We start from the raw sequence: 26,514 nt of genomic DNA, 5'->3' as shown, positions 1-26,514 counted from the left end.
GCTTCCAAGCCACTTCAGAGAGCTCTTAATTTGCTAGAGAGCTCTTAATTTGCTACTTTAGGCGCGGGTATCACCCTGTAAAGACGATGCAGAGTAACTATTTTAGCAACCAGGTTCTAAGGGAGAATAATGCCCAGAGGAATGCGGCTACAAAGCTGATTAATTTCCCCGGTCTTTCCCTTGTTCCCGTGTGGGAAATGCCTCGGTCCCCATGGTGCGTGAGGCCTGCCCRCTCCCTTGGGCTCTCAGCAGCTCTCCCCTAGCTATTCTGGGGTCATCAGGTACTGGAGTGAGTGGAGCCCCTCCTGAGTCTCACCTACCTCGGGGGGAAAAATATTACACGTAATTATCATTAATTACTGTTGTTGTTATCAAAGGCTGTTAACTGCAAGCACGACAAAATCAGGCGCACTCCCTCCCCGACTGACAGCTTATATGGAGGAGGGCACCCCTTATAGCCCTCTCCATACCCCTCTTCCTCCCGGGCCTTGGGGTGCAAATCTCTGTAATTAACGTGAGTTAATTGGCCATTTGCTGCCCCCGGGCTTCGGGGCAGGCTGGGCTCGTCGCAGCCGTGGGGCGGTCGGCGGCGCCTCTGAGGGGGCCGCGCGGCGGCGGGAAAGCYTCAAGGGGCCCGAGGGGCAGCCCAGGCGAACGGGGGGCGCAGAAATATAAAGCGTGAGGAGAAGGGCGAGCGCCTTCCCTCCCGCTCGTCCCCGGCGGGGGGACTCTGCAGGGCCCCCCGCGCTCCCAAGGGAGGGAAGGCGGGCGGCAGCGCGGGGCGGCGGCGGCAGCGAGGCGGTTGGCGAGGGCGGGTAGTTCAAACCCAAGCGAGGGAAAGCGGCGCCTCGCGAGCAGCCGCTGTGGGTGGAGGGAAGCGGCTCCTCACTAGGGCAACGGGGAGCCGGGCGGCGGAGGCGGCGGGGTCCCGGCGGGGCCTTCCTCCCTCCTCGGGGAGCCCCGAGGGGGCAGCGCGTTTGGGGGGCTCGGCCCGAGGGGCGCGTGAGGAGGCGCAGTGCGGCCGGCGCCCCAGGTGCCGACACCTCCCCGCGCCTCAGGTGCTGCTCCCTAGGTCCCTAGGCAGCCGTCAATTATCCTCATCGCGGCGTAATTAAACCGAACAGTGAACGCGTATATAGAGCAACCGAAACGCTTTGTTTCCGAGTTGCTATTAAAGTGCTGGGTGCCGTTTCTCTGTTGGGCTCTCCCTCTTCTCGCAATCCCCTTAACTCCCCCACTTTTATTTTATTTTATTTTATTTTTACGCTTAGGACCTCGGTAGGGGTAAATCACTCTCTGAATACAGCGCCCTTGCATGCGGAGATCTCGAGTTGCTTCGTAAATTAGGGTAAGTGACCCCCACGTTACAGCAGCCCTCCTCGTTCTAGTGTCTCCCGTGACCGCCCTGGTTTGGCACCTCGGAGCCCCAAATTCCCGCCTAAACACAGTTTTGTTGTAGTTGTGATAATCGTTGAAGTAACAGAGAGGGCAGCCCTGTACCACAGCGCTTGGTCTTCATCTGTGGTGAGCAGTGGTAAACWGAGAGAGAAAACAAGTGTTTTCTGAGGTAAAAACGACTGCTATGTATYATTTAAGCATGTAAAATAGCCTAAGTATCAAGTTTAACTCCATCCTGGAGCTGATGTCTCAGTGTCATTTATGCTGCATTTTAGTAACCATCATTTTCCCACTGCCTCTCTAGGGCATACTGTAAGAATAAGCTTGTTACCTGTTATTCCTTGCCTAAATATCCCAACCTTGTGCTTAGTTTAGTTATGTTCTCTGAATACAAATCTGTACAGAGCACTGGATTCTGTAAACTGACAGGAAATGTGCAGTTCACTTGTATATCAGTTTGGGAAGCACAAACATATCTATAAGGATGGGAGAAATAGGCGGAGTACAAGAGTCTGTGATCAGCAGATACTTCAAGATCTCCAGTCGAAAAAGAATTTAAATTATGTAACAAACCTAGTAGAGCAAAATTCTCCCTGAGAAGAGGAGAAGTACCTAGCAAACACTAAACAAAACTTAAAAGACTTATTTAGTCATCACTTGTGAGTACAAGTAATACCTCATCTTACTTTGTGAGATGCTCAGCATCTCAGTGAGGCTTTTCCTTCAGCACTGGATTTGTAAAGTAAGACTTGGAGTTGAATTATTTCCTGCCTAGTATGACTAGTATTCTCTTAAATAATTTTCCATCTCAGTTTTGCATACACGTTATGCTCTGTGTTAATTATAATGGACAGTGTTCACTCAGCATCTGTGTTGTGGTGCTTCCTTAAAACTTAAGAGTAATCAAAACAAAATCAATATAAGAAGCTCACAGGCTGCTCCTACTGGGCCTAGACCTGCTTACAACATATTTTAGGCTTTTAATTGTCTTTTATTTACTGACAAGGTTTTTTCCTTCATCTCTTACATAACTGCAAAAAAACCTTTCTTTTCTATGATTTTTCTGCCTCTTGAAACATTTTTTTTAATAAAGACTTTTGTWGTGTGTGTGTGTGTGTATGTTTTTAAAGATTTCTTCTGTTGTCTYTTTTCTCCCATGGAATGTCTGAGAACAAAACTGCAGGCATGAGTTTTACTTGTGTTGTGTCTTGACCATGTTGCTTGAACACTAACTTTGTAAGCCTGCAAGCTTATAAACTCCTGTTAAATGCATGGGCAGTTTGATTTATGTCTGAAGAAGTTATTAATGGCTTTTAAGGTAAGTGTGTGATTTTGTGGGATTGAGAATTTGCATAGCTATCTCTAGCATTCAAAACTCAATTTTTTCCACCAATATTTTTGGGAGGAATATCTCTTGATATTGATATCTCTTTTTAACTTACTGCAGTTCATCTATAAATCCAGCATGGATAATATGAGCGCTTTCTGTAGATTACACAAAGATAACAGCCTGTTGTTAGTACTGGTTTCTTACAGCTTCTTCTTCCTTTTACAAGAAGAAAGTTATGCTGAACTGGTCTTCTCCTTATGGTGTGAATAATCAATCCCAGAGCTGCAGTATCAGCATGGCTTTCCAGGCCTTTTTGCCAGGTTCTCACAGTCCTTGTCCTGCTCCTCTGACTGGGATAAGTTTCAATCTGGTCATGGCACAGGAATGCCTTCTGTGTTACAGTGACCATGCAGAGTGCCTTCAGCTCTGGTCAGGAATGTTTATTAAATGATGCAAGCTCATCAAATGATAACTTATTTATTGTTCTCCTGTTTTCCCCTTGTTGTTCAGGAACTTAGCTGCTTGCACCCGAGGGCTCAGATGATCAAGACTGTGGGATATTACCAAAGTCTCCATATTTGCAATTCGAGTTTCCTATTTTTATCTGATCTGAAAGTCCAGTGATTATTTGCAGGTTTATTTTCAAAATAGCCAGTGCTGGAGACCAATAGCAAAGACTACTAAAAATGCCAACTCAGACTTCAACACTCTGATGAGAGTTTAATAGGAACTCTTACAGTTTCTGAGATGCTGGGATTATCTTCTATATATCTGCCATACCTTGTGTATAAAAAGTGAGGAAACTATTGTCATTTTCATGTGAGTAGTGAAATCCTTTGCACATTGAATGGCAAAATCCAATGTATTTTTAAACCTGTTATTTAAGCAGGTACATCAGTTATGTTCAGCTTCACCATAAGAAAAGAGCTCTATGCTTCTGTACTTACTATGTATAAAAGGAACTTCCTCTGTCACCACTGCATAAAATAAACTTTCTTTTTTTTTCCTTTGTTTCTGGAGAGAGAATGTAGAGTCAGGCCATCAGTTTTTCCAAAGTGCAAAACTTCAGGGCACACAGTGTATCAATAGAGCTGAGTAAAAGGAGATAGTTTCCTGAAAAATGGTATTTCAGTGTTAAGGAAGTAAGAACAAAGTGTTGCTTTGTAATTAGAAATCAGGTCTTCCTTTCTTCAAGGGACTGAAAGAATGGAAATACAGGGAGACTTGCAGACTTGTGACTTTATGATTAGACCCCTTTATTTAAATTTAGACAAAGYATTTTCTTCTTAACTAATTTATTATCAGAACTTCAGCTAGTTTGTGAACTTAACTGTTAGTGATGGGAAGGAGCAATAACAGAGCTAATAAATTCTGATATTTAGTGGAATGAGTGTGAGTGATTTCAGTGGGACTAAGACTTCAGTTGCTGTATCATATTTGAAGCTTGTATGTCCTAATTTATCTTATTTATGATATGCTATGTATTTTAGTTGTTCATTCTAACCATCTTGACTATGTTTTATCCTTATATTCACGCATAAGCAGTATTTTCACTAAGATTAATACAAWGTTTTCATCAGGGCTATCATCTGGCAACATTTCCAAAAAGTCTTTTTTTCTGCATGTCTTTTGGTGGCCAATGTGACTGTTCATTGTAGACATTTTTTTWAAAAAAWTTTATTTATTTATTTTTTACAGACTCAAAGTGCCAAGCAGAAGATGTCAGAGAGTCATTCAGTCATGTTCAATATTCTTAAAAGAAATAGGTTAATGTCTCCAAACAACAGTGCTAAGTACTCCAATTCTAAAGACTCGTGTTCCACCTCAGGATTTCTGGACAGCAGATGCAATGAGTCATTAAAAGAATCTGGTGCAGAACAGAAAGAAGAGCCAAGCACAGCACCTCTGTCATTGCTAAGTGAGCATTCTGAGCAAAATCATTCAAATTTATTCTTTCCCATGTCATCATCTATTGAAAATGAAATGAATTCTATCTCTCTATCAGAAAGAAGAGAAGTAAACAGAAGTAAAGATATTTTTGAAACTCCTAAAGTGAGTAAAAAAACCTCATCGCTACGTAGGAGACTGCTTTTATCTAAGACGGCTCCAGATGACCCCACTACAGGATGCCATGAAGGGCAAGACAGTTCTTCAGGAGGTAGTAGGAAAAAAATATTCTCTTGTGTTTTGAGCTTTGAAGAGAGACTTCCACAAACTTCAGGTTCTCCAAGGGATAAAAATTACAAACATCTTGCAACTCGCAGCTCAAAAACTGAAGACTCTAAAAAGTCTAGTCCTGGCAGCCAAAAGAGGAGACTCTCCTTCTCACAGCAAAGGTCTTCCACACTAGATGAGTCCAAGTGTAAGGATGAAACCTTGCCAGAACCAGAATGCTTATCTCCAATTCACTGCAAGGACAGTGTTAGTAACATTAATGAGTTTGGGGAAGATGTCCTTATGAGTGTTAGTGGTGGGTCGCTTAGCACGCCCACTAGCAGTATGTTGCCGGAGTCTGATGAGGGTAAGTCCCTGCTGTCCATCAACAGTGTTGTAGAGAACTTCAACTTTGAACTATGCGACAGAAACACTCCTCCTGTTAAACTGGTGAGTTACCCAAATCTTTCCACGCCTGAGGATAGTGGATATAATTCACTTCCTTTGGATAAATCGGCAGACTCRCTGTCTGAGCATGAGGGATCTTTCCAAGAGCTCCTCCAAAAGCATAAAGGTGCTTCCAAAAATCTGGATAGTAAAAGAAAGACAAGAAAACTTGAACGGGTTAGAAGGTTATCAACTCTTCGGGAACAGGGCTCGCAGTCGGAGACAGAAGATCGTGTCAGTCCTTCTAATTCAGTGTATATTTTATCAGAAGAAAGGAACTCTGTCAGTGAAGACCATGCATTGCTCTCAAAGGAACAGACTAATAAAGACTTTGTTCTAAATCATGGAGATCTCTCAAGAACTCCGGCTCTGCAAGTAGTTCATGAAATTTGCTTGCAAAGCCAAAAAGCAGACCAAAATCAAATCCCAGAAAGGGGGAAAGAAATATTTGCATTGGAGGAAGTTCTTGCTGGGCTTATAGGCAAGAAAATGGGCCTTGAAAAATTAGATATCTTAACMGAACTGAAATACAGAAATTTAAAACACGTTCTTGCTATAGTGTTAGATGCTTTGACAGTGGAAAGTCTATGCAAGTAAGTACTATACCATGGCACTTACTGTGCAGGTAAGCTCTATTACTGTTCAAAATACTGAAAATATGTTTCTGCTAAAGAATTGGAATAAGGTCTGGAATAGTGGAAGTTGTAGGTAGGATTTTTACTGCTGGCTTAGGGGAGATCAATGTCTGTCACCTGTGACCAAATGGTTCTTACTAAGTTCTAAAAATACATACTACTTAAAAAGGGGGGGGGGGGATAGGTGAGGGAAGCCCAGTGATGATTACCATACTTAAATCACTATACTTGTAAATTGTTTGATTCATTATAAACGCAAAACTGAAATTTCTCATCCATCTTATAAATCATGGACAATGTTCTGGATTCGTGTTACTTCAAGGAAGGGACAATTTCTACTGAAAGAAATCAAGTGACCTTTAGTTACAAAGGGAATGGGAAAAGGGGTGGAAGTAAAAGGGCCATAGGTTGTTTTCTCAACTTAGCACTTTCTGGATTTGTTTCCAAAGTAGCATTTTTTTATAAATCTAGTTTATGTAGAAAGAAGAAACTTGCTTATTTTTGTAAGCTAAAGAAGCACTATTATCTATACTGAGGTTGTCTGTGACTATTTTATATGTAATTCTATGTAATGATATGGAAGAATACAGTACTGTTACAAAATCTAGATCTCATGTAAGCTCCTGTAATATGTGGAATTATACCAAAATCTTGATGTTGTTTTGCTATTATGATGTTTCAAAAAAAAGTCAAAATAGATAACTTTTTTGCTCATTTGTTCCAGCATTTGGAAAGTGAGCAAAAACTGGCGTGAAATTGTCATACAAGACAAAAATGCAGACAAGAGGAGAAAGTCATACATGAAACACCTCAAGGAAGCAGCTGCGGTAAGGTGTCTCTCAAAGAAAATGGGTTTTCAAATGGGGAAGAACACAGGTCARATGAAAGAGTAAACGTCTTGTAAAACCCAAAGCTGATAGCGACAATTTTAACGTAAGTATGTAAAGAAATTTAGGATTAGAATGTGACTAGTTTTATTGCTTTTTAACAGGGCATAATTACAACACAAGCCTTCTAACTGTGTGTGTGTGTGTGTGTGTGTGTGTGTACACGGTTTCTCCTCACAACCTGACAAGCCCTGTGCATCCCCATGCTTTGGTGTAACCATATTTTAATTGTGACAAAATTTTGTTTGCTCTTTTAATCCTTACTATTAAGGCATGTCCTGCTTCAGACCTGATGACCAGGAGGAGTAAGTAAGTGTTAATGATAGTAGGTTTGTTTAACCTGCTTATAGGACTATTTTCCTCTCTTTTACAATTATTTAACACAAACTTTTGATGAGAAACTTATGCACTAAGCAGTTTCCTTTTGTATCCTTTAGTTGTTGTGCAAATTGCAAATTAAATAAATCTGCCCTTCCCCCCCGCCCCCTTCATATAATTGTGATCTCTTATAGGGGGATTTCTTGAATGCTGGAGATGCTGTCACCAGATTTACCCTTCTCAGCAGATCTGCTCTAAGGCCTGTTCAAGCTCAAGCTAAAACACCCATAATAAAAACACCACCTTCTCGCAGTGAACTTCTAATACCCATGAGATGCAACACATTTCCMCGGTCAACTAGTAGACAGGAAGAATACATAAAAGTAAATAGCTAAGAAAATTGAATTCTCAGGATTTAGAAGAGTTTGAGTTRTAAGAATTAACTGGCTTTCTCTTTCCTTCTCTTGCTATAGGTTGCCAAAACTCTATACACTGATGAGGCTTTAAAACCCTGCCCAAGATGTCAATATCCTGCAAAGTATCAATTGGTAAAGAAACGAGGACTCTGCAGCAGAGAGGCTTGTGCATTTGACTTCTGCATCTTGTGCCTACATGCTTTCCATGGGTCAAAAGATTGTAGTAGTTTATCTGCAAAACGGCAGAGCAGAAAAGATGCTCCTCCAGGAAGTGCCCAAAGCAAGAGAAACTTGAAAAGACTCTAAATTTGCAAGAAATGGAAATCCTTACATTTTGCTTATTTTCTCCTTCCCTTAAATTCCTGTTCATATTCTTCCTAAATTCAAAATTTCAGTGTATACACCTTAAGTCTCATTCACCATGGTTTTGTTGGCTTGTAAAGATGATGACTTCTTGTGTGTATACCTTAATAATTTTAGCTTGTTTTTGTTTTTTAAAAAAGGGAACATTTTAAAAAATTTCTTGTTTTATCTGTTATGTAGCTAGACACTTAATTAACATCTTAATTTTTCAATAAAGTACCTTAAATGTAGTCTTCAATATCTAACTTATAGCATCTCACAGATGTTTAAGCATGTGATTCTTGTCTTGGTGACAAATTAAACAAAACTTTTAAAAAACTACTTATGTGGGTTTTATTTATTGCTTGTTTTAAGTTACTGTAAATATTTTTAWAATGTTAGTGGGTCCTAAAGTAACTATGCAATGGAATTGCCACCTATATAAACGATAATATCACAAAAGCAATACACTAGTTGTTTGAATTTAGTATCAGAGTAATTACTTTGATGTTCTTCACTTAGCCTGCATATTGCAAGTCAATACAGGAGTAGTTTCTAAATAAAGCTTTTTTCTTTTTTTTTTCTCCTGTTAATTTTGTTAATGTTCTGTTGTGTCACTCTTTCTTATAAAGAAAGTAACTAATGATAAATTATAGAGTTGTTTAGTAGTTTTTATTACAAGAAAAATTGATATAATGAAGAGGAAATTCCCAGATAGAAAAGTGTATTACCAGCCATACACCCTTGAGTAGTGGAGTAACTTGGTAATAATTTCATCTAGATCCCAGTGGGGATGCCAGTAGCTGTAACACAGTAAGTACAGCATGTCATAGTATTAAGACACCTCTAGTCATCATCACGTTATAGCTTTGTTAAATATCAAAGTTGTGCCTCGTATAAAAGAGAAAAGCAAAATGCAGTTTTAAATGCATCCTTGAAGATGATGGGAGAAGTACCAAAGATGGTGAGATGACTTAACTCATAGTTCTGAGGTGAGTAYTGCAGTCTGGTCCAGAATGACTTGGGGAGCAATTCATATGCTGAAAACTTCAATAATTCTTCAAATATTTCTCTAACAGGTGTTCCTTCGAATGAGAAGCCATCTTTCACTTTGAGGAGAAAGGTCTGATGTTTAGTAGGAGAGATATATCACAGAATGGTTGAGGGTGGAAGGGATCTCTAGAGATCATCTAGTCCAATCCCCTTGCTCCAGTAGGGATGTACTTACCTATGTATGTACTTATATGTACTTATCTAAAGTGTTGGTTTAGCTAAAGCAGAATAATTTAGGGAAGATGCACATGAGGAATTGTTCTAGTGGTGGAGTTACTGGATTAAAGAGTATTATTTTTGACATCCATAATGTTCATCCTAAAGAAACTAACTTGAGTGGGGGGGAAATCATACTTCAGAATTCTAAATACTTTTTCTATTTTGAGATTTTTGGGAACTTTTTGTTCTAAACTAATATCACAAAAGAAATCTCTTGGATCATGCATTCCTTGYTCACTTGCATCTATCATGGATGTAACTGCTATGCTCTGGTGAAAGGAGTTCTTTGCTGCCATCTACTGATACACTGGAAGGAGAAAACTGAACAAGGCAGATTGGCTTCAATGGGTAATGACTTTCTGCAAAATGATTTATATGTGTATATATACACATTTTAATAATTTTCTTTTAGTGTTGACAGGGAGAAATGAAATACTGACACATTCAATTTGTGGCTAACGGTTAATGTTTAATAGACTACAAGTCCTGTTACAGTTATCTAATAGCCTCTAATGGTTTGAGTGAAAGAAATTAATGATTTCAATAAATCTAACTATTCTTTTTTCATTTATAGAAATGAAAGACCTCAGACAGGGTAGCTTGACTAGGCAGCTAGACTGATAGTACAGAGAAGAGAGATGCAAAAGTAGCCTTGAGTTAAAAATGGTATGGGGCAAAGGACAAGAGTTTTCTCACCTATTTTGCATGTGATCATTTTCAAATCCCAACTTTTCCCTCAATAGTGACAATTAATTCTTACTATTAAGAGGAAAGGGGGAGGAATGACCTCACTTCAATGAATGAATAAGGAATGACTTGACTTCAATATCATGGGATATTGAGGTTTAAATTAATACTAAAGAAAATATTGCACTTATTTACTTCTGACAGACTTTTGTTTTAAACATTTCTCATTCTCTTTTGCATTTTAATTCTTTCCCACTCAGGCATGGCTTATAGTGCATGGAGCAATATTGTCTACAAGGGAGGCCCAAATAATGTGTTCATATTTCCAAAAGTGATGGTTGAACCTGTGCTGTGGGTTTAAATTCTAAAACAAATTCTAAGAAATACCATTTGGCAGCCCTTGCTGTAAGACCTATATGTCACATAAGCAATCATGAACCTTAAGCAGTTTGAGAAATTTCTTAATTTCTCAAGTTTCTTAAGTCTCTTAAGCAGTTTCTTAAATTTACTGAAGAAGCTTACCCACTTCTATCAAGTCATTTTTACTGTTCCAATTATTTGCTAATCACTAGTGCCCTTCAGGTAGTTCAAGTCATTAAGGGTAATTTTGATAGAAACAATTCCTGGTTGTGGGCACATGAAGGAAGAACAGGAATGTCGGATTTGAAAGGAACTCCTGGTTCACGGAGCCTAGTACCAAGCAATTAGAGCAGCTCATCAGGCTCTTAACTGGGTGGAATTCTTCTCTTACTACTTTTGCATTGGAATCCTGTTCCAGATTCCTCTGCTAGACAGTGAATTTTGAACTTAACTGGTCACCTTTCTTCAGCGTTGTATGCATTACCCATGAAATAGTTCTCTTCTGTACAACTCTTCCTCACCTTTTAGAATCTTTTTTTTTTCCCTCAGAATTATGATTGTGCAATATAAATGTCTTCTCACACTTTCTTTCTTTAACAGAACAAGATGAATTTAATTTTATCTTGTCCATTCAGTCTCTATTATTTCTTAACAGTTATCCAGTGTTGCTATTTGACTGTGCTCTTTGAATCTATGCAGTTAGTATTTTAGGTAAATCCCCTTCAGGACTTCGAATAATATTAATGCTTTCCTTTCACCACTAGAAATACTTCAAGTAGTGCTCTCTAAGATTAGTGTTTGTCTCATATGTGGCCTCTCTGTATGTGCAGTCTAGCCACTAGGTACGTCACTTCTACATGACTGTGTCCAACTTTGAAAGGAAAAAATCCCATTTTCTTCTATTAATTACATTACTGATCCTGAAGGCTGTRACCACTGTGATACTAACTAGTGCACTTTGTGTTACCAACCTTCACGTTCTTTTCCCTCTTTACATCTGTGCTGATTTAGTATTTTCCGTGAATAAACCAGCCCTTCTYTGTTTGGCATCTTCACCAAGCAACAGTTTTGTCAAATTTATTCATCTAATATTATATTATRCTTGAGATTGATTTCCAGGAACTCCACTAGGAGTTTTTTTTATTTTTAGCTCAATCTTGTGTAGTTGAACTTATGCACAGGTCAGTTTTATAATGTGACTGAGAGAGTATAACTCGAGCCTCTTATTCAAAGCAGTGCTCTTGCTCTTAACCTTGTGTTCTTGACTTATTTGTTCTGGTATCGGCACTTGTCTGACCTCATTATAAGCAAATCTGCTGCCTTAATTTTCAGCTACTTTAATTCCCTAAACCAGATAACCGTGACGCTAATATTGGCACAAAGGAAGAAGCAGGAACATGCAGCAGGCATTGGGAAACGTTACTGCTTTCAGCAGCAACTTGTAGTTGGCTTGGCTTGGCCATCCTGTAAAACTGCACTGTGTCCCTTTTATAGGATGTTAATAAGAGTTTGTTTTTGTGAGGTTAGGAATAATCCATAAACAAATATCAAATAACCCAAACTGCTCTTTTTTTTTTTTTTTTTTTAAATGGAGTTTCTAGTTATAAAAACATAGGGTAGACCATGGATGTAATAAATACTTGTATTTTCATCTGGGAAGGTTTAGAGAATAGAAATCCTCTGAAAAAGGACAGTTAGCTGGGACATTATAGTGTCCTAGATAATGATAACTAGACTTGCTAAATACCATAGTTTGGAGTGTCCAAGGTGCTTGTAGATTTGGACAACAGCTGTGCATAGGTTTTCTGTTTTAACAAAGATGCTAATCATATTTCTCAAGTGCTTCATTTGCCTACATGGAGGCTTCCTACCTCATGTTCACTTTACCTCATGTCCAAGTTCCCTAAGTACTGTGATGTATGGAACATATTATCCAGGACCTGAAGAGCAAGTCCACTAGAAATGCTTCACTTTGACAGGACTAGTTAGCGAAAGATCTGCCTGGATCCCATTGACCATTGTACGAAGTTTTCCTTTGGKATGAATCCAGTACATGTTCCTTATGTTTCTTTTAGTAGATGAGATGATACACAGATTAAGAGCAAAGATGTGGCTATTAGTAAAAGCACAATGATTTATGGTGTTGTGCACATTTTTTTTTCCAAAGAGAGGAAGATTTTCTCAGGAATACTATGTAATGCAGTTATTTCCTAGCCTTCCTGCTGAAATTCTCTTTCTCAAGAAGTAACTCAAGACTCCAGCCCAAATAGATCCCAAACAGTAAGAATGAGCATGGCTTTTGGGAAGGGCAAGATATGGGTCYTGCCTTCTGCCCCAGGCCGAAACGCTCAGCAGCCTATTGCTAAAATTCCTGTTCCGGACTCCATTCCTTAGAGTTTAACCCTCAGAGAATGGACTGGGGAGACTGTCATGTGATAGAGTGAGGAAGGAATAGAGAAGAAGGAAAAAAATTAATTCTGGGAAAATGAGCAAAAAAATTTTGAGCAAATGAGCAAAAAAAATGAGTGCATCTCAAGGGTCAAGCTGCCATTTTTTTTCCCCCTTCTCTTTCCTCACTAAAAATAACTTTGATTCCAAATACAAACGTTCTACTTGCCCTTGATCACAAGGGGGCACCAAAGATTTTTTATACTGAATAGCCCAACCATTTACTGGACTGTTTTTCTTGCCTTAACCCTTACACGCTAACTCAATGTTACAAATATAAAAGGTTTTGAATAGCTTAAAAGAAGGGTGGCCATAATTCCTGCCTCTAAGAGCTGCAGACCAAGAGCAGAGTGCCACCCTGGGCAGCAGTTCAGCTAATACTGCTTCTCCAGGCCTCCTTTGCAGGGTGAAGCAGTGCAGGGCACAGAGCCAGGTCCTACAGCAACCTGGCAAGGTTGGCCTGAACCGCCCTGCTGGCTCAGTGCCTCCCTCAGCCTCGGCTTTTCGTCGTCCAGCAATGTCCTTCATCCTGATGCTGGTCCTAGTAGTAAGATGTAGCCCTTCATGTAAGTGTCACACTTGAAATATCTGAGAATTTACAGAGCTTCAAGATCTGAAGATTCTGTGCCTACTACCAAAAAACAAACAAAAAAAAAAAAATCAAAAAAACAAATACAGGAAATGTATTTTGTAGCTTTTTGTTCAACGCACTTTTACCAAGTATCATTAATCTGCATGTGCCTCCTCTAGTTGTCATTAAAAAGTTGTTTTTCATATGATCACTGTGTTGTATACATGTTTTCCATGTTTAACTGATGTTCTGATGGTTTTAGTGAACAAGCAGGTGAGCATTTAAGTTTTTATTTTTAAACAAAATTGGGAAGTGGGTTAAATATAATAATATAAGACTTCAACAAAGATGAGAATGCTTAATTTTTGGKTTTTTTTTCTGTCAGATGAAGACTGGTTAAGAATTGAGGAATTTAGTGTTCTTTATTCTTTAATTAGATATTTCTAAAAAGCAGGAGAGAACTAGACTATATGTTAAACTAGACTACTTCACAAAATAAGGGTGTGATTTTTTTTTTTAATATGCATTTCTTAAGCAGTATYGAACATCTAAGTTGTCCCTATTAGTTATTCTTATACCGTTCTTCACAGTCACTGTGTTGGTGCTGATCTACATGACAGCTTTTCTTCTCTCCTGGATTTTGTTCTTCTTAGGTGGTTCAGTCTCGCAGTCTGCTTCACTATATAGGTACAAAAGTGACTACAGTAGAACACAGGAAGGTGGGACCTGCAGGACTGCATATGTAAATCTACAGGCTTGATGTATCAGTAATCACCCGTGTGGATAATTTACCTTTCAGATGGGCAGTTGTGGGCTTGGGAACCGTTGCTGACATCCATTTGAATGGAAAACACGGATTCAGTGCTTGTCATGAGGTACATGTTATTCTTATCCACTGTCAGTTCATGGGCTTATCCACTGTCAGTTCATGGTGTTTGCGCCTTAGCTGGCTAGAGTGCCTCTTAAGACAAGATCAACAAATTTGCCCTGACTTTGAGGAAAATTACAAGCAATGTTAAAAAAAGTCACAAAACTTGCCAGTGCAACTAAGAGCAAGAAGCTACAGTGAAAAGGTAACATCTAAACCTATATTCCCAAAATAATTGTATAACACAACGTGACCTCAGTTTATCTACGTGAAATGGAGAAGACAGTGACACTGCAAAGTTTTTTATAGAGTGCTAAAAATTCTGATATGTCTCCTGGTAGCAAAATTCTCTGTAATCAATAAGTTGATTATTTCTTATTTTATATGACCTATRTAGCTTCCAAATGAAGCACAAGATATGGTACGCTAATTGTAGCAGGACTACTATTAATAAACTCCATATTGCTGTAGAAGTTAAGCACCAAGTCAGTGTTTATCTTGTGCATAGTTTGAGAAGCTGTGTATCATCTTCCCAGAATGACTTCTAATACAATTCTTTAAACTGCCATGGTCTTGCTGAATCCTCTATTTTTTTTTTTTTTTTTTTTTAATCAGGTATTAAGGTCCCTTTCCAAAATTAGAAAACACATTGTGTCACTGTGTCATCTTGCACTGTTATAATAAGATTCTTATAGGAATCTTTAGGCTATGGAGTGACAAGGACAAGCTAGGGATTATTTTCCCACTGATTATCCAAATAAATACCTGTGTACAAGTGAAGACTCATCTAYCCTCTGACTATTCCTTTTACTAACAAAATGTTTCTAATGCCAGTAGACCAAAGCTGTATAGCACTTCTTCTTGTACTCTGTAATGCTTCCTATTTTATTTTAAAGCACTTTTTCTTTTTCCTAGATTATTTTCAGAAATATTTCCTTTCAGAATCCTTTTCTAAGTGCTCGTATTTCATACAGCTKCTTCTTCTGGTGTCTGCATTAATTAATCTACTACAACTGAACAGTATTAAATTGTGCTGTGCACTAACAATGCAATATCCWAAGCTTAGAGGTCACACCACTGGAATAGGTAGTTCTGCAGTTTAACTAACAAACAGAATCATTTTAAATATTCAAAGATTTATCTGAGGATCAGGCCATACTTTCTCCACCAGTAATCATCAGGATCTGGCTCTCATTTTGGTGAACTGTTCTGCAGTCAATTTTTAAGTCTCCTCTCATCTATTTTCTAATAGAAATCGCTGCTTTTTGACTTCAAGTATAGGGTGATCATCCAAAGAAAGAATAGTTCTTCACATTTAATTAGTGGCAGTTTTTTTTTAAAGGTCTTTGATATAGATGGGCACTTCATATGATATCTGAGAGACAGAATGTGAGATTGATGGGAATTGGATTGTAGTTGTCTTTGGAAATCACTCTAGATGCCTTTCTGTCTTTTAAGCTCCTATGCTTTTTCAAAAAAATCCAGAATTTGCTGCTTTTTAATAAGTAAATATTTGTAGGGTTTATGATTTCATCATGATCATCGCCATGAATGAAACACAGTTTAGCACCAAAAAGCACAAGTGTTCAAATTTAATGAAGCAATGTGTGAAGGGGGGAGTATTTATTGTTTTGGAGGCAGTTGTTTATACCATTTTTTTCAGTAAATAAACCTTTCTCCTGTATCTCTGATATGTGATTTGCTGTTTGCTTGTTTTTGACAATCCTCAGTTCCTGGACTGTGCAYTGTAGTCCCTGAGCGTGTGAATTTGTTCTGCTTTCACCTAATCATGGACTTCACCAATGACATGAATTGAAATCATCCTTTTTTTCCAAAGCTGAAAAATTTGGGCAGAGATATTATATTGCTCTGATTTGTACAGAAGGGGTTAAGTTTAGTTTTCTGTATAGTTTTTTTGGGAATTGAAAGCTCTTCATTCATTTTGAGCATTTCTGTARTACTGCTGATGGATCAGGCCTTTCAAAGGAGCCTTTTTGCCTAACTTGCATACGTGGTATCTTGTGCTTCTGATCTCAGTGSGATTTGTGCCAAGCTTCCAAAATCAGTGCAGTTCTGGCACTATGCAGGAATAGAAACTTTGAGGGTACATGAATGCTCAGAAAGCCTGAAAATGGCTAAATAATCTAAGCAGCATCAGGGGCCCACTTAAATTCCAGTAATGAAATAGCAAAAATCCATCAAAAACATTATAGGGAACCTCAATTCCTCTTTAGCTTTAGCTAAATGTGAGAAAGGCTTTTTTTTTTTTTTTTTTTTTTTTTTTTTTTTTTTTTTTTGGTCCTAGATACCATCCCTAGCCAAGGGAGACCCTAATACATTCTGGGGGCAGGCTGTCTTCTGCTTCTCGTAGTATCCTGTCTCCATCCATGTGAGTAACTTCTCCCTAAGTGAAGTGTCTACCTTTGGGTTCTGCTCCGTTAGGGCCTGACTACAACAGGGCCCCAAAGGACCTCAGGGATGGTGGTCACCGAGGCTGGAGCTGGTGCCTCACAATGGAGCCTTTTGTCCCTGCTAGGAGACAGCCCTGCTGTGACCTCAGCTCGTACCTTGCAAAGCTTCTCTCTCCTTCTCCCCTTCTCATTCTAGTGGGAATGTTCCCTTGGAGCTAGGAGTCACTGCCTTTCTTAGGGCCAAGCCCCACAGTCCTTTCACACTTGAAGAATTATTTGATGTATGATACAAATCCATTGGGCCTTAGTCTTGGCTGATCTGAAGTTTTTGAAGAGAAATCCTGTGTGGCTGAAGGACTTAGCTACTTGGGAGGAATATTACAGCAGAGCCGGCTAAGGACTGCTTAGACTAGTTGAGAGAAGAGTATTTAATCCCCTTCCTCACTGCTTATTTAACCATAGTAAATACTCCCAGATTCCTAGGCCTTAGACAGCTTTGCTTAGGGGGTCGAAACGCGAGGCGGCTTCAGGGAGCTTCCCACCAGCAGCCGCATTTGCGTCGGGCCGCGGGCAGCGCGGCGCTGTTTGCAGTGCCCATAGCAACCCACACGGGCCGGGAGCCGCTCCGCTGCGCCCGGGAGCCGCTCCGCTGCGCCCGGGAGCCGCTCCGCAGCCAGGGCCAGGCCCGGTGACCCCACAGCACTGCACGTGGAGCCCTTAGCTGAGGGCTGCGCCCTTGGGAATGAGGCTGTAGGCGGGCAGGGGTGGCGAGGGCCTCGCAGACGTGGACATGCAGGCCGCGAGGCTTGCCACCGGTGAGTAGTCTTCTCCAGGGCGGGTGATGGACGGGACCTGGCTCGGGACCAGGCTTGCGACCCGGGAACTGCCTCAGGGCTCATGACAGGGATGCAAAGGAGCGAGATGCTGGGCGGGCAGGCTGAAACTCACCTAGAGAGTGAAATTAAATTCATCACCGTGAAAAAAGAGCTTTACTCCCTTTGGAGGCATCCTAAAATTGAAAAAGCTTTTCTGGAGCGAGATTTATTTATCCAGGAACACCTCCAATTGCATTTCATGGATTTTTATCATGTGATTCATAGTATTTGCTGTTCGTGGCTCCTATGTCTCATGCAAATCTGTATTTGCATTAAAAACAGCAAGCTTCTAGTCCTTCATTTTGCAAAGGAAAGCTGACAAGAAGTTAACTGATGCATATGTGAATGTAAATGAAATCTCTTTAAAGAATACTTTCGTGATAGCATTCTTGTGTTTTTTGATCTTTTTATGCACAGGCCAAAATTATTGCAACCAGAAGTTTATTTTATTTCCTCAAACCAAGTTATTTTATTTCAGAATATCTGTGAAGATTGTCATGCCTCATTACTTATTTTGTTTCTGTTAATAATCATAGTTTAACAAGCTTGATTGTGTTGCTGGAATAACACGTGCATGTCACTTTTATGTTTCAGAGCCTCCATGTATAACAGAGGATGTGTTTGTAAGTATGCTTTGTAAGGCTTGATCATTCATTCTGCCATGCAGCTGTAGAGCAGAAAGGCAAAATAAGTCACCAGACGCTATTTTTTTTCTCATTTCTTCCCACTAATTTGTTACAATAGTCTCAGACAAATTCTGCAGTTAGAAAAAAATGAAGAAATAGGAAACTATGGAGACTACAGAGATGTAAAGAGAAGTAAAATAGGATGAACGATGGAAACAATCAACTGGATGGTTCAATATGACAATCTTCTCATTACTTTACCTTCACTCGTAACTCACTGGGACCTCCCTGAAGTTTGTCTTCTCATTTGGAAAGTAGATATATGTGTACCTATTACCTCAGATCAAATGACACTTAGCTTAGGTAATGTTTGTTTTTGCACATCTTTGTAGATACTTATTTTAAAGTGTAAATGCATTGCCATTCATTTTGGGGGCCTCTATAGGCAAACATATAAATCATAAACAGAAGCCACATTCAGGTGTTCAGGTAGGGATATATGATATATATTGGACAGTTAGCATACAGAAATATGTACAAGAGAATATATAGCATTTCTGTACTGCAAATTTACATTGCATACAACCTTGATTCTGCAGGCAACTTATTGAAACTGGATGGATTTGACTCCAGGTGAATTTTGCTCATGGRTAGGAAGCCAAAAGATTTTCATGCAGCACTAGGGATTTACAATAAATTTAACTTAGATATTTTAAAGCACAATTTATTGTGTGTATTTGGAGGGTGGAGCTGTATTTATCATTTGGTGGATGCTGCAGTATATATATATCCTTGATAAAATGACTTATAAAATCCTTTCAGTTATTAAAGACTGATAGAAATCAGGCCCAATCAGGTCCTATTTGTATATAAATTGCATGAAGGCAAAACTGCAGCTTTTGACCCATTTTTAGTGCATTTTGACCTCCATTTGCATTTTTAAGCCAGCTTAAGCCAGTCATAATTTGGCCTGCGCAACAGAAAAGACAGCATGAGAAGGAATGAAAAAGAAAAAAATCCTACCACAAAAATCTAGGCTATAGTATTATATATGAAGCCCTATAACCTAGTAAGTGCAAATAGGAAAATGTAACTATACTTCTAAAATGAAAATAAGACTGACCACAAAAAAAGAACCCAGGGAACGTGTTGTGTATAATTCTGCAGTAAGTAGCAAAACTTGCATTAATAAGATCATAAACTTTTTTATTGATTAATGATCCAGTGTGTTTATATTTCTTGCTGTTATATGGGACTAAAGAGAATCATATCCTTGGCAAATTAAAAACAGATGTTACCTGCATATTCTAAACAGCTTATAGTTCAGTCAKTAATAAATGAATTGTTTTAAATAAGTCATTTGAACCAGTAAAATAATTTCACACTATATGTATGACACAGAAGGTCGTATCTAATCATCTTCACACACATCTTTATCAGTTTTCAAATCTGTTTATGTTTCCCAGAACAAATGTAAAGCAGACTTTAGCTTTTCTTTTTTTCCTTTTTTTTTTAATTGCCTTTACACTTGCCGATTCGAGATCTCTGGATCTGACAGAGGGCCCAGTGTGTTATTGGGAGAATTTTCTGTTGACATCAAAATGTTTTGGATTAGATACTCTGGTAAATTCTCCTATTTACATTCTCCTCGAGCTGTACCCGAACATCTTTAGGTCTGCAGTGCTACAGCTGCTCTGGACCATGTGCCTGATATCTCAAAAAAACCATGAGGTTTGCAATGCAGAAAGCTTAGCTTTAAGTGATGTCAGTACCTTCTACGAAACAGCCTGAGTTCATCTGTCCGTCTTGTATCTTAACTGTAACCACAAGTGTGGAAAAATAGATGTTGGTAAACTAAGGCTGGACAAACTTTGTCACGACTGGTTCTGGCCTGCCATGTAGCAGTTCATGCTTTTTTCCTCATCTGAGCACAAGCTGGGCCTTAGTTTAAATCAGTATAGACACTGTGGAGAGCAGATCAAGATACTTCCTGCCTACCAGTTTGCCTRCTTGCACTCTGCATGCCCTCTTGCACATTTGCATACTATGAACTTCAGAGAAAAGGAAAGGTTTGTATTGCAAGACCTTTGCAGATATCAGTAAGTAGATTAGACTTAGGTGAAGCATCCTTTTTGCTTTGTAAGACGGGAGTAGTATAATATTCTGAAACCATTAGAGACATAGAGAACTCTTCATCATACTGAAGACAGTTGCTAAAGGCTGATGAACTGACTTTCTACTTTTACCATCTGTTGAACTGTAATGTGGGGGTTGGTGTTGTGGGCAGTAGAAGAAGATGGGGTTCCATCTTCATTGATTTGTCAAGAGGAAAAAAAATATAATTTGCTAATAATTTTTAAGTCTTGAGTGTGGTATTTAGAATGTGTCAGTCATAAAGACACAAAACACCTGCAAATATAGTATTGACTGTTGTAATTAAGTCAGAAGGAAACCTCTCAGTTCTGTAAGACTCCAAGTATGGCATATACTGCTTGCTTGGTGGACTAAACTCTGGACTAGTGAACTCCTTTGATTTTCCAAATATTCCCCCAAACATCCCCAAGCAGTAGTGTTGGAGGAGAAACAGACTTTGCTGAACTCTTATACACCCCTTTATAACTTTATCTCTACATACCTTGGCAAAGGAGCTGCCTTCATGTGTGTTTTTTACATTAAAAACTGCAGTGCTGTGCAATGGCTAGATAACAAAACAGCAAGAGGGCAATGATTATATTCTCAAAAGTGAAAATCTTGTTTTTTTTGCCAAAGCTCACATGTCATATACCTTATGGGAAAATCATTGTTTCAGGTGATAATATATTCAAAACATGCTTGCACAGTAAGCACTAGTATAAGCCTTTCCTTGTGGTTTTGTCTCTCCACAGGAAGACTACCTAGCCACAGATGATATGCTTGTAGACTACTTCAATGAATTTTTGAGTCTTCCGGTAAGAACCTTACAGAAATATCTTTCAAAATATAGAAACTCCTCATTAGGACTAGTAGTAAGGTAATTTGTCTTAGAATAATTTGCGTTTTGTCACTGTGAAGTTGGCTTTTACAATCTTTCTATATTTAAGGTAGCAGCTCTTACTCTTCAGTATCATCAGTTTTTGAAAATATAATGGACATGGACTTCTGGGGATAGATTTTCTCTTGCTCCATCTAAATTTACACACTTAACACACAGTACACSAAAATAATATGGATGGCGGAATGAAAAAGACATGTGAATACTCAGGTAAAATGTGTAAGGAATTCCCTTGTATTCCTGTACCACAACGTGCTGACATACGAATRTCTGTCCTTCAACACTCTTCTGGTGAAGAACGCACTAGTGAATTAGCATTTTTGCTCAGGAGCCAAAATACATTTCTCTCTTTCTCTCTCTCTTTTTTTTTTTAATCATGTGGAGCCTTCAGAAGGTGACAATTTCCCTCCCTTTTCCTCCACCTGCACCTGAAAGGATGCAGCCTTGCACTGTATCCTGTGTCCCCATCCATTACAGCTGGATCACAGTACCCAATGCCCCATATATATACCCTTGTATTTTGCTCTGTTTCCCTCTCAAATACCCAGCCTCCCCACACTAGTGTATGTGCCACAGACAGTGTCCTGCTCCCTCAGTGTGGCAATTTCATCCAGAATTTCATCCACCTTCTTTGCACTGTAGGCTCTAACTATCCCCTTCTTCATCCCCACCACTTGAACCCATATTCTGCTGAATGTTGGCACAGACCCCTTTCTACAGCATCATTCACAGCTCCCATGGGGCCTCCCAGCTAATCTGCCCTGAGCTCCCTCACAGCCTCTCTCCCTCCATATACATCATAGACAAGTATTCCACACTGTGGGAATATATACATATGCATATATATATATACACACTACTTCATTACTTGCCTGGTAGAACCCATCTCCAGCATAGGGGAAAGGGCAGAAATTAATTTTCATGATATGGGATATGTCTCGATGCACTTTGGACCTGAAACTGGTGTGGTAACTATTGGAATAAAATCAGTTATGAGTCAGGTTTACCACTTGGACCTAGACTGGAAATGTTCTCTAAACCACATCACAGATTTGCCTAGAAGAAAATAGAATGGGAGCTGTGCCTTAGAATACCAGAACTGGGTCCTGTCTGCCAATTTTTCATCTTAAAAAAGGATATGGAAGTAAGTACTAGAACAACTATATCAGAATGCAAATTCTGTGTGCGGCAAAGATACTGATTTCTCCTAGGAGCCTGGTCACCCTCATCTACCTGCAAGATTCTTAAGAGTACTTTTTTACAGATGAGAGTGGGTTTTTTTTAATTTTTTTTTTTAATTTTTTTTGTATCTCTCCATTTCTCTTCCTGTAGCTTTTTAGAATGCTTGTCTATATCCAAGCCTAACTGCATAGTCTTTAAACCTGGCCATCCTTTTGAGAAAGTTTTACCTTCCATAAGCCAGATTGCTCTTAATTCAGGACTACCACCTTCCACCCCTTCCTTCATTTATTTGGAAACTATTATGCTTCAAGTTTTTCCCCAAGTTATAGTGGATGGAGTGGGAAAGAAGTTTAACCTACTCATTCTCAGTGTCTCCATGGGTATGAATAGATTTAAGGACATCTATTAGAGGCCAAAATTCTCCTTGGCCTCACAGGGCTCCTAGATTCAGGGTCCTGGCTCACTTGAGCAGCTCTGAGACGCAGCAATTGCCCAGGCACTTACGACTGCTCTTGAAGCCACAGAAGAATTCACAGGACAGCAAACACTGTTTTATACTGAAATCTTGGTAGATTTCTAAGACAGCACATGCTGTCTATGTATTTACACATTTTAATTGAAATGGGCTATCTTCTACTAGATATTTTTATTTCTAATGTTCTCATAATTGATTTTATTTTCTCTTTGATATTTTTTTCTGAGGATTTATCCTTTCCAGGATTAAGCTAGTTCTATTAATACCTTGAGTTCTGTGGTTTGAATATTTTATATTCCCTATTTCCCTCCTCTTCTCAGAACACTTCTATTAAACATTGCATTGAAAATTCCATTGCTTTATTCTTGTTGTGCTTATATGCTGTTGCCTGGAAACAGTATTACCCAGGTGTGCTAGTAGTTAGGCAACAAGTTAAAATGAAAATATTGTGTGACTTGATACAAGCAATCAGTGGTAGCATGTGCTTATTTTAGGAGACTGTCTCAATATTGATTTATAATGCACCACTAGTGTATGGAAAATTATACCACTGGGGACCTTCTATAGCAGCAGAGAAAGAATTTACTTTGATTTACAATATATCCTCTAAGCTATCATGTTATTGCAATAACATTCAGTGCAGTCTGACATGAGTATCTACATACTCTGAAGATGTACATACTCTAATGAAGGATAGATTGTTAGGAAAGTATTTCTGAAAGGTAAAATACTACAAAAACAAACAAACAAACAAACAAACAAATAAACAAACAAACAAACTCCATGACCAACAGCACAGTGATTTGACAGTTGCAGAGAGCAATAACATGACATACCAGTTATATGTTCCTGAGTATGCAATTTAAATGGCTTCCCGATTAATTAATTTAAAATGAAAGATTTAAGATAGAATTATTGATATAGAGATATTTCCATTTCCTACTGGCCAAGAATCCCTAGAATTTAAATCTGCCGTCCATGTATTTGTATGTTTAACCATGAAAATTCAGATTGTCAGAARCCTCCCTTAAATCCAGTGCCAGAAGCCTCCGTGAAATAGTGCAGTGAGGTCAGCTTATTTGTGCCACACTCTATGAACTACCTGCTGCTCGTTCTGTTCCTGCTCGGAGCTGCTGCCCTAACCTTCATTTCCAAACTGCCAGGAGAGTGCGTCCYCACTGAGACATGTTCTTCCTCTCTGTGGCCTACATGAAGAGTTGCACTAGGCTCAAAAGAGCCATCTGTATCTTGCCTTTGCTTTTGGGAGATGGCATTCTTGGTGGCCTGTCCTTGGCTCTGGGTTTCCCTTGCAGCAGAAGGTTGACCACAACTGATCAACTTACCAACTTCAGATCTGAAGACCTACTTATTTCAAAAGTCTTTCCACTATAAAAGCTCTTAAAAAGGGACAAGCAATTATTTTATCGCCTTTATTACATTAAGCATATTCTCCTTGAAGAACAAATATACTATAGGTAGTTTGCTTGTTATAAATTAGGACGAGTATCGTGGTACCTGGTCTAACAGGAAGTGTTTGGGCCAGTTTACAGGTAACACTTTTCACTTCAGTATGACTCTCCTGAGTAGATTTTGTTCCAGGATTTGACCCAGAGTAGTGATTCTGAAAAAAAAAATAAAAATTAGAGAAGTAAAGTATGGGATGAAATATATTTCAGGTCCCCACAGGTTGGGACCAAGTGGCCTTTGTAAAAATGGAAGGGGCCTGAAAGTCTCATGGTCTCAAGAGTAAAATCAGATCTCGCTGCCACGTTATGAATAGTAAATGACAGAAARGGCTGAAAATGATCTGCTTAGCTTCATAGTTCAGACCCTTCTCTGTTTCGAAGATGCCTCTGAATTATTCCTTTAAGTACTAATATATCTTCCCTAGCTCCCTGTTGGCTTTCCAGGTGTGCAGGGAGAGGCTGCAGGTGCCAATACCATCTCTCCTCAAAAGGCTTTTGTATCAGTGAGACTCTATGTACGTGTCATGTTCATAAAGCCTATTCCAAGGCAAAAAATTGCTTGATATTTTTGTCATTCAAGAAAGCAAAAGAAGCTGTCCTGACTTATTTTCCAACTGAGAGTGTATTTACTGTCAAAAAGCTCTTCTTACTCTTCTGACACTGTGACTTTGGGTTGAGAACTGTGCCTTATGCATCAACAGAAGGGAAATCCTGGACACTCTGAAGTCAGTGGGAGATTTACCACTGACCTTGTGCAGTCTGAGTTTACCAGGCATTTCCTAGAGCTGCTCAAATTCTTTTCTGGTCTGGATTTTCACTGACATTTATTTATGATATACAAATACCCGTCTTAAGGAAGTTTTGGCACAGCTCCTGGATGAGGTCTCTATTCATTCCCACCCTTTCAGGGCCTTAACCTAAGAGCCAGCCAAGCTGTGGTCATTCTGTTTCTCTTGGGATCAAACTATATTACTTGGGGTGGGATGTGGGGAGCATATTTACACATTTGTTAAGTATATCTGAAGTTAAGTATATCTGAAAACTGTTAAGACAGAGAACAGTGAGATTTATATGTCTGACATCCTGGCAACATGGAGATAGATGCTGTTTTGGTTTCTGTTTTGGGAAGACTGAAAGAAATTTGCCTTCCGCTCAGTAAACTGAAGGTTTTGGAGGTCTATATTCTATTTATTCTCCAGCTGAAACTGTATTCAATGTGCATTTGACAGTTAAGAAATTTCTTTGCTGTCAAAAATGTATACACAATTGTTATTTATTTAATATAATGGCTATAACAGTGTTTGATTGTGAAACACCATGAAAACACTTTTTTTTTCTTTTATCACATGATTTTTCTGAAGCTGAGAGGACTCTGCCGAGTTAAACATTTAGAAATACATTGGATGGACTGGGGTCAAGTGGAGAGTCAAGTCAAGAGGATACAATTTGCAAAATCTATAGATTTCCTATTTGTTCGTATTTGCAAATCCTTGTTGATCCTGTTTATTGTGCTAAATTGATAATGCATGAATCCCAAGCTTCAAGGCCAAAGCTTTGGCCCTCCTGCCAAAACTGAATTTATTTTAACCTCTTGAGGTATAATTTGGCTCTGGATTTTTCTCTCGGTCTTTGAAGGATCAGCAATTGGCACAGACTAGAGACAGAATATAGGGAAGAATGCAATCTTACTCCCAGTATTTGGTTAGTCTATTTTACTTATATGTTAAAATTAAAGTGCTTGCCAAATCTGGGGTAAGAAAGGCATTTCCTGTTGTATTAGATTGGCAGGGATATTTTTTCTCCTTCCTTTGTGGCATAGGCTATTGTCCTCTCCTTAACACAAGTGGGCATCTTCACTGAAGAGATTCCTTGTTCTTTTAATGACCTAAAATGCTGGTGGTGCCATAAACCTCTCCCACAGTCTTTTTTTTTTTTTGTGAAACATTATAGAATTTTATGGCATTTGGCTTCTGTGGGAAAAGTTTTACGTTTGCTACAGGGTATGGAGAAGTTTTTTGTGGCTTGTAATGTGTGGGAATGGTTAGATTTGGTGTTCTGTTCCAAAGGTTTTTACATACTGAGAGGGAAATGGATTGACTGAACCTCTCTGTCCTCTACTATAACCATGAAAATGTTTTCTATAGGAAATAAAGATGATTTATTTTGGTGTTTCCATTTGATTTTTATCATAAAATTAGCATTTTCATTTTTGTGGTGGGGATGAGTGAAGAAGGTCAGGACTTATCTCTTCTTTTATTACGCCTATAAAAACATTCTGATTTATCATTCTTTTTTTTTTTTTTTTTTTTTTTTTA

At 39.0% G+C, this 26,514-nt stretch overlaps 2 protein-coding genes across 2 annotated transcripts in view; both read left to right on the top strand.

Moving 5' to 3' along the window:
* Positions 1 to 1,249: 1,249 nt before the first annotated feature.
* Positions 1,250 to 7,895, top strand: FBXO43 (F-box protein 43). The gene is made up of 5 exons (XM_026050029.1): positions 1,250 to 1,348; positions 4,427 to 5,922; positions 6,689 to 6,791; positions 7,364 to 7,552; positions 7,643 to 7,895. Exons 2-5 carry the CDS (start codon positions 4,448 to 4,450, stop codon positions 7,889 to 7,891), a joined length of 2,016 nt encoding a protein of 671 aa, XP_025905814.1. The 5' UTR covers positions 1,250 to 1,348; positions 4,427 to 4,447; the 3' UTR covers positions 7,892 to 7,895.
* Positions 7,896 to 17,334: 9,439 nt separating this feature from the next.
* The window catches only part of RGS22 (regulator of G protein signaling 22), a 61,149-nt gene continuing 51,969 nt past the window's right edge, over positions 17,335 to 26,514 (top strand). Inside the window, exons 1-3 of the mRNA XM_026050012.1 lie at positions 17,335 to 17,359; positions 18,014 to 18,042; positions 20,931 to 20,993. Of these exons, the coding sequence (XP_025905797.1) occupies positions 17,335 to 17,359; positions 18,014 to 18,042; positions 20,931 to 20,993 (117 nt within the window). The remainder of the gene's footprint in view (positions 17,360 to 18,013; positions 18,043 to 20,930; positions 20,994 to 26,514) is intronic.

This window comes from Nothoprocta perdicaria, unplaced genomic scaffold (genome assembly GCF_003342845.1).
Source record: "Nothoprocta perdicaria isolate Ctin4 unplaced genomic scaffold, notPer1 scaffold_64, whole genome shotgun sequence".
In the NCBI taxonomy this organism is placed as follows: Eukaryota; Metazoa; Chordata; class Aves; order Tinamiformes; family Tinamidae; genus Nothoprocta; species Nothoprocta perdicaria.
This window is presented reverse-complemented; position numbering and strand designations above follow the sequence as displayed.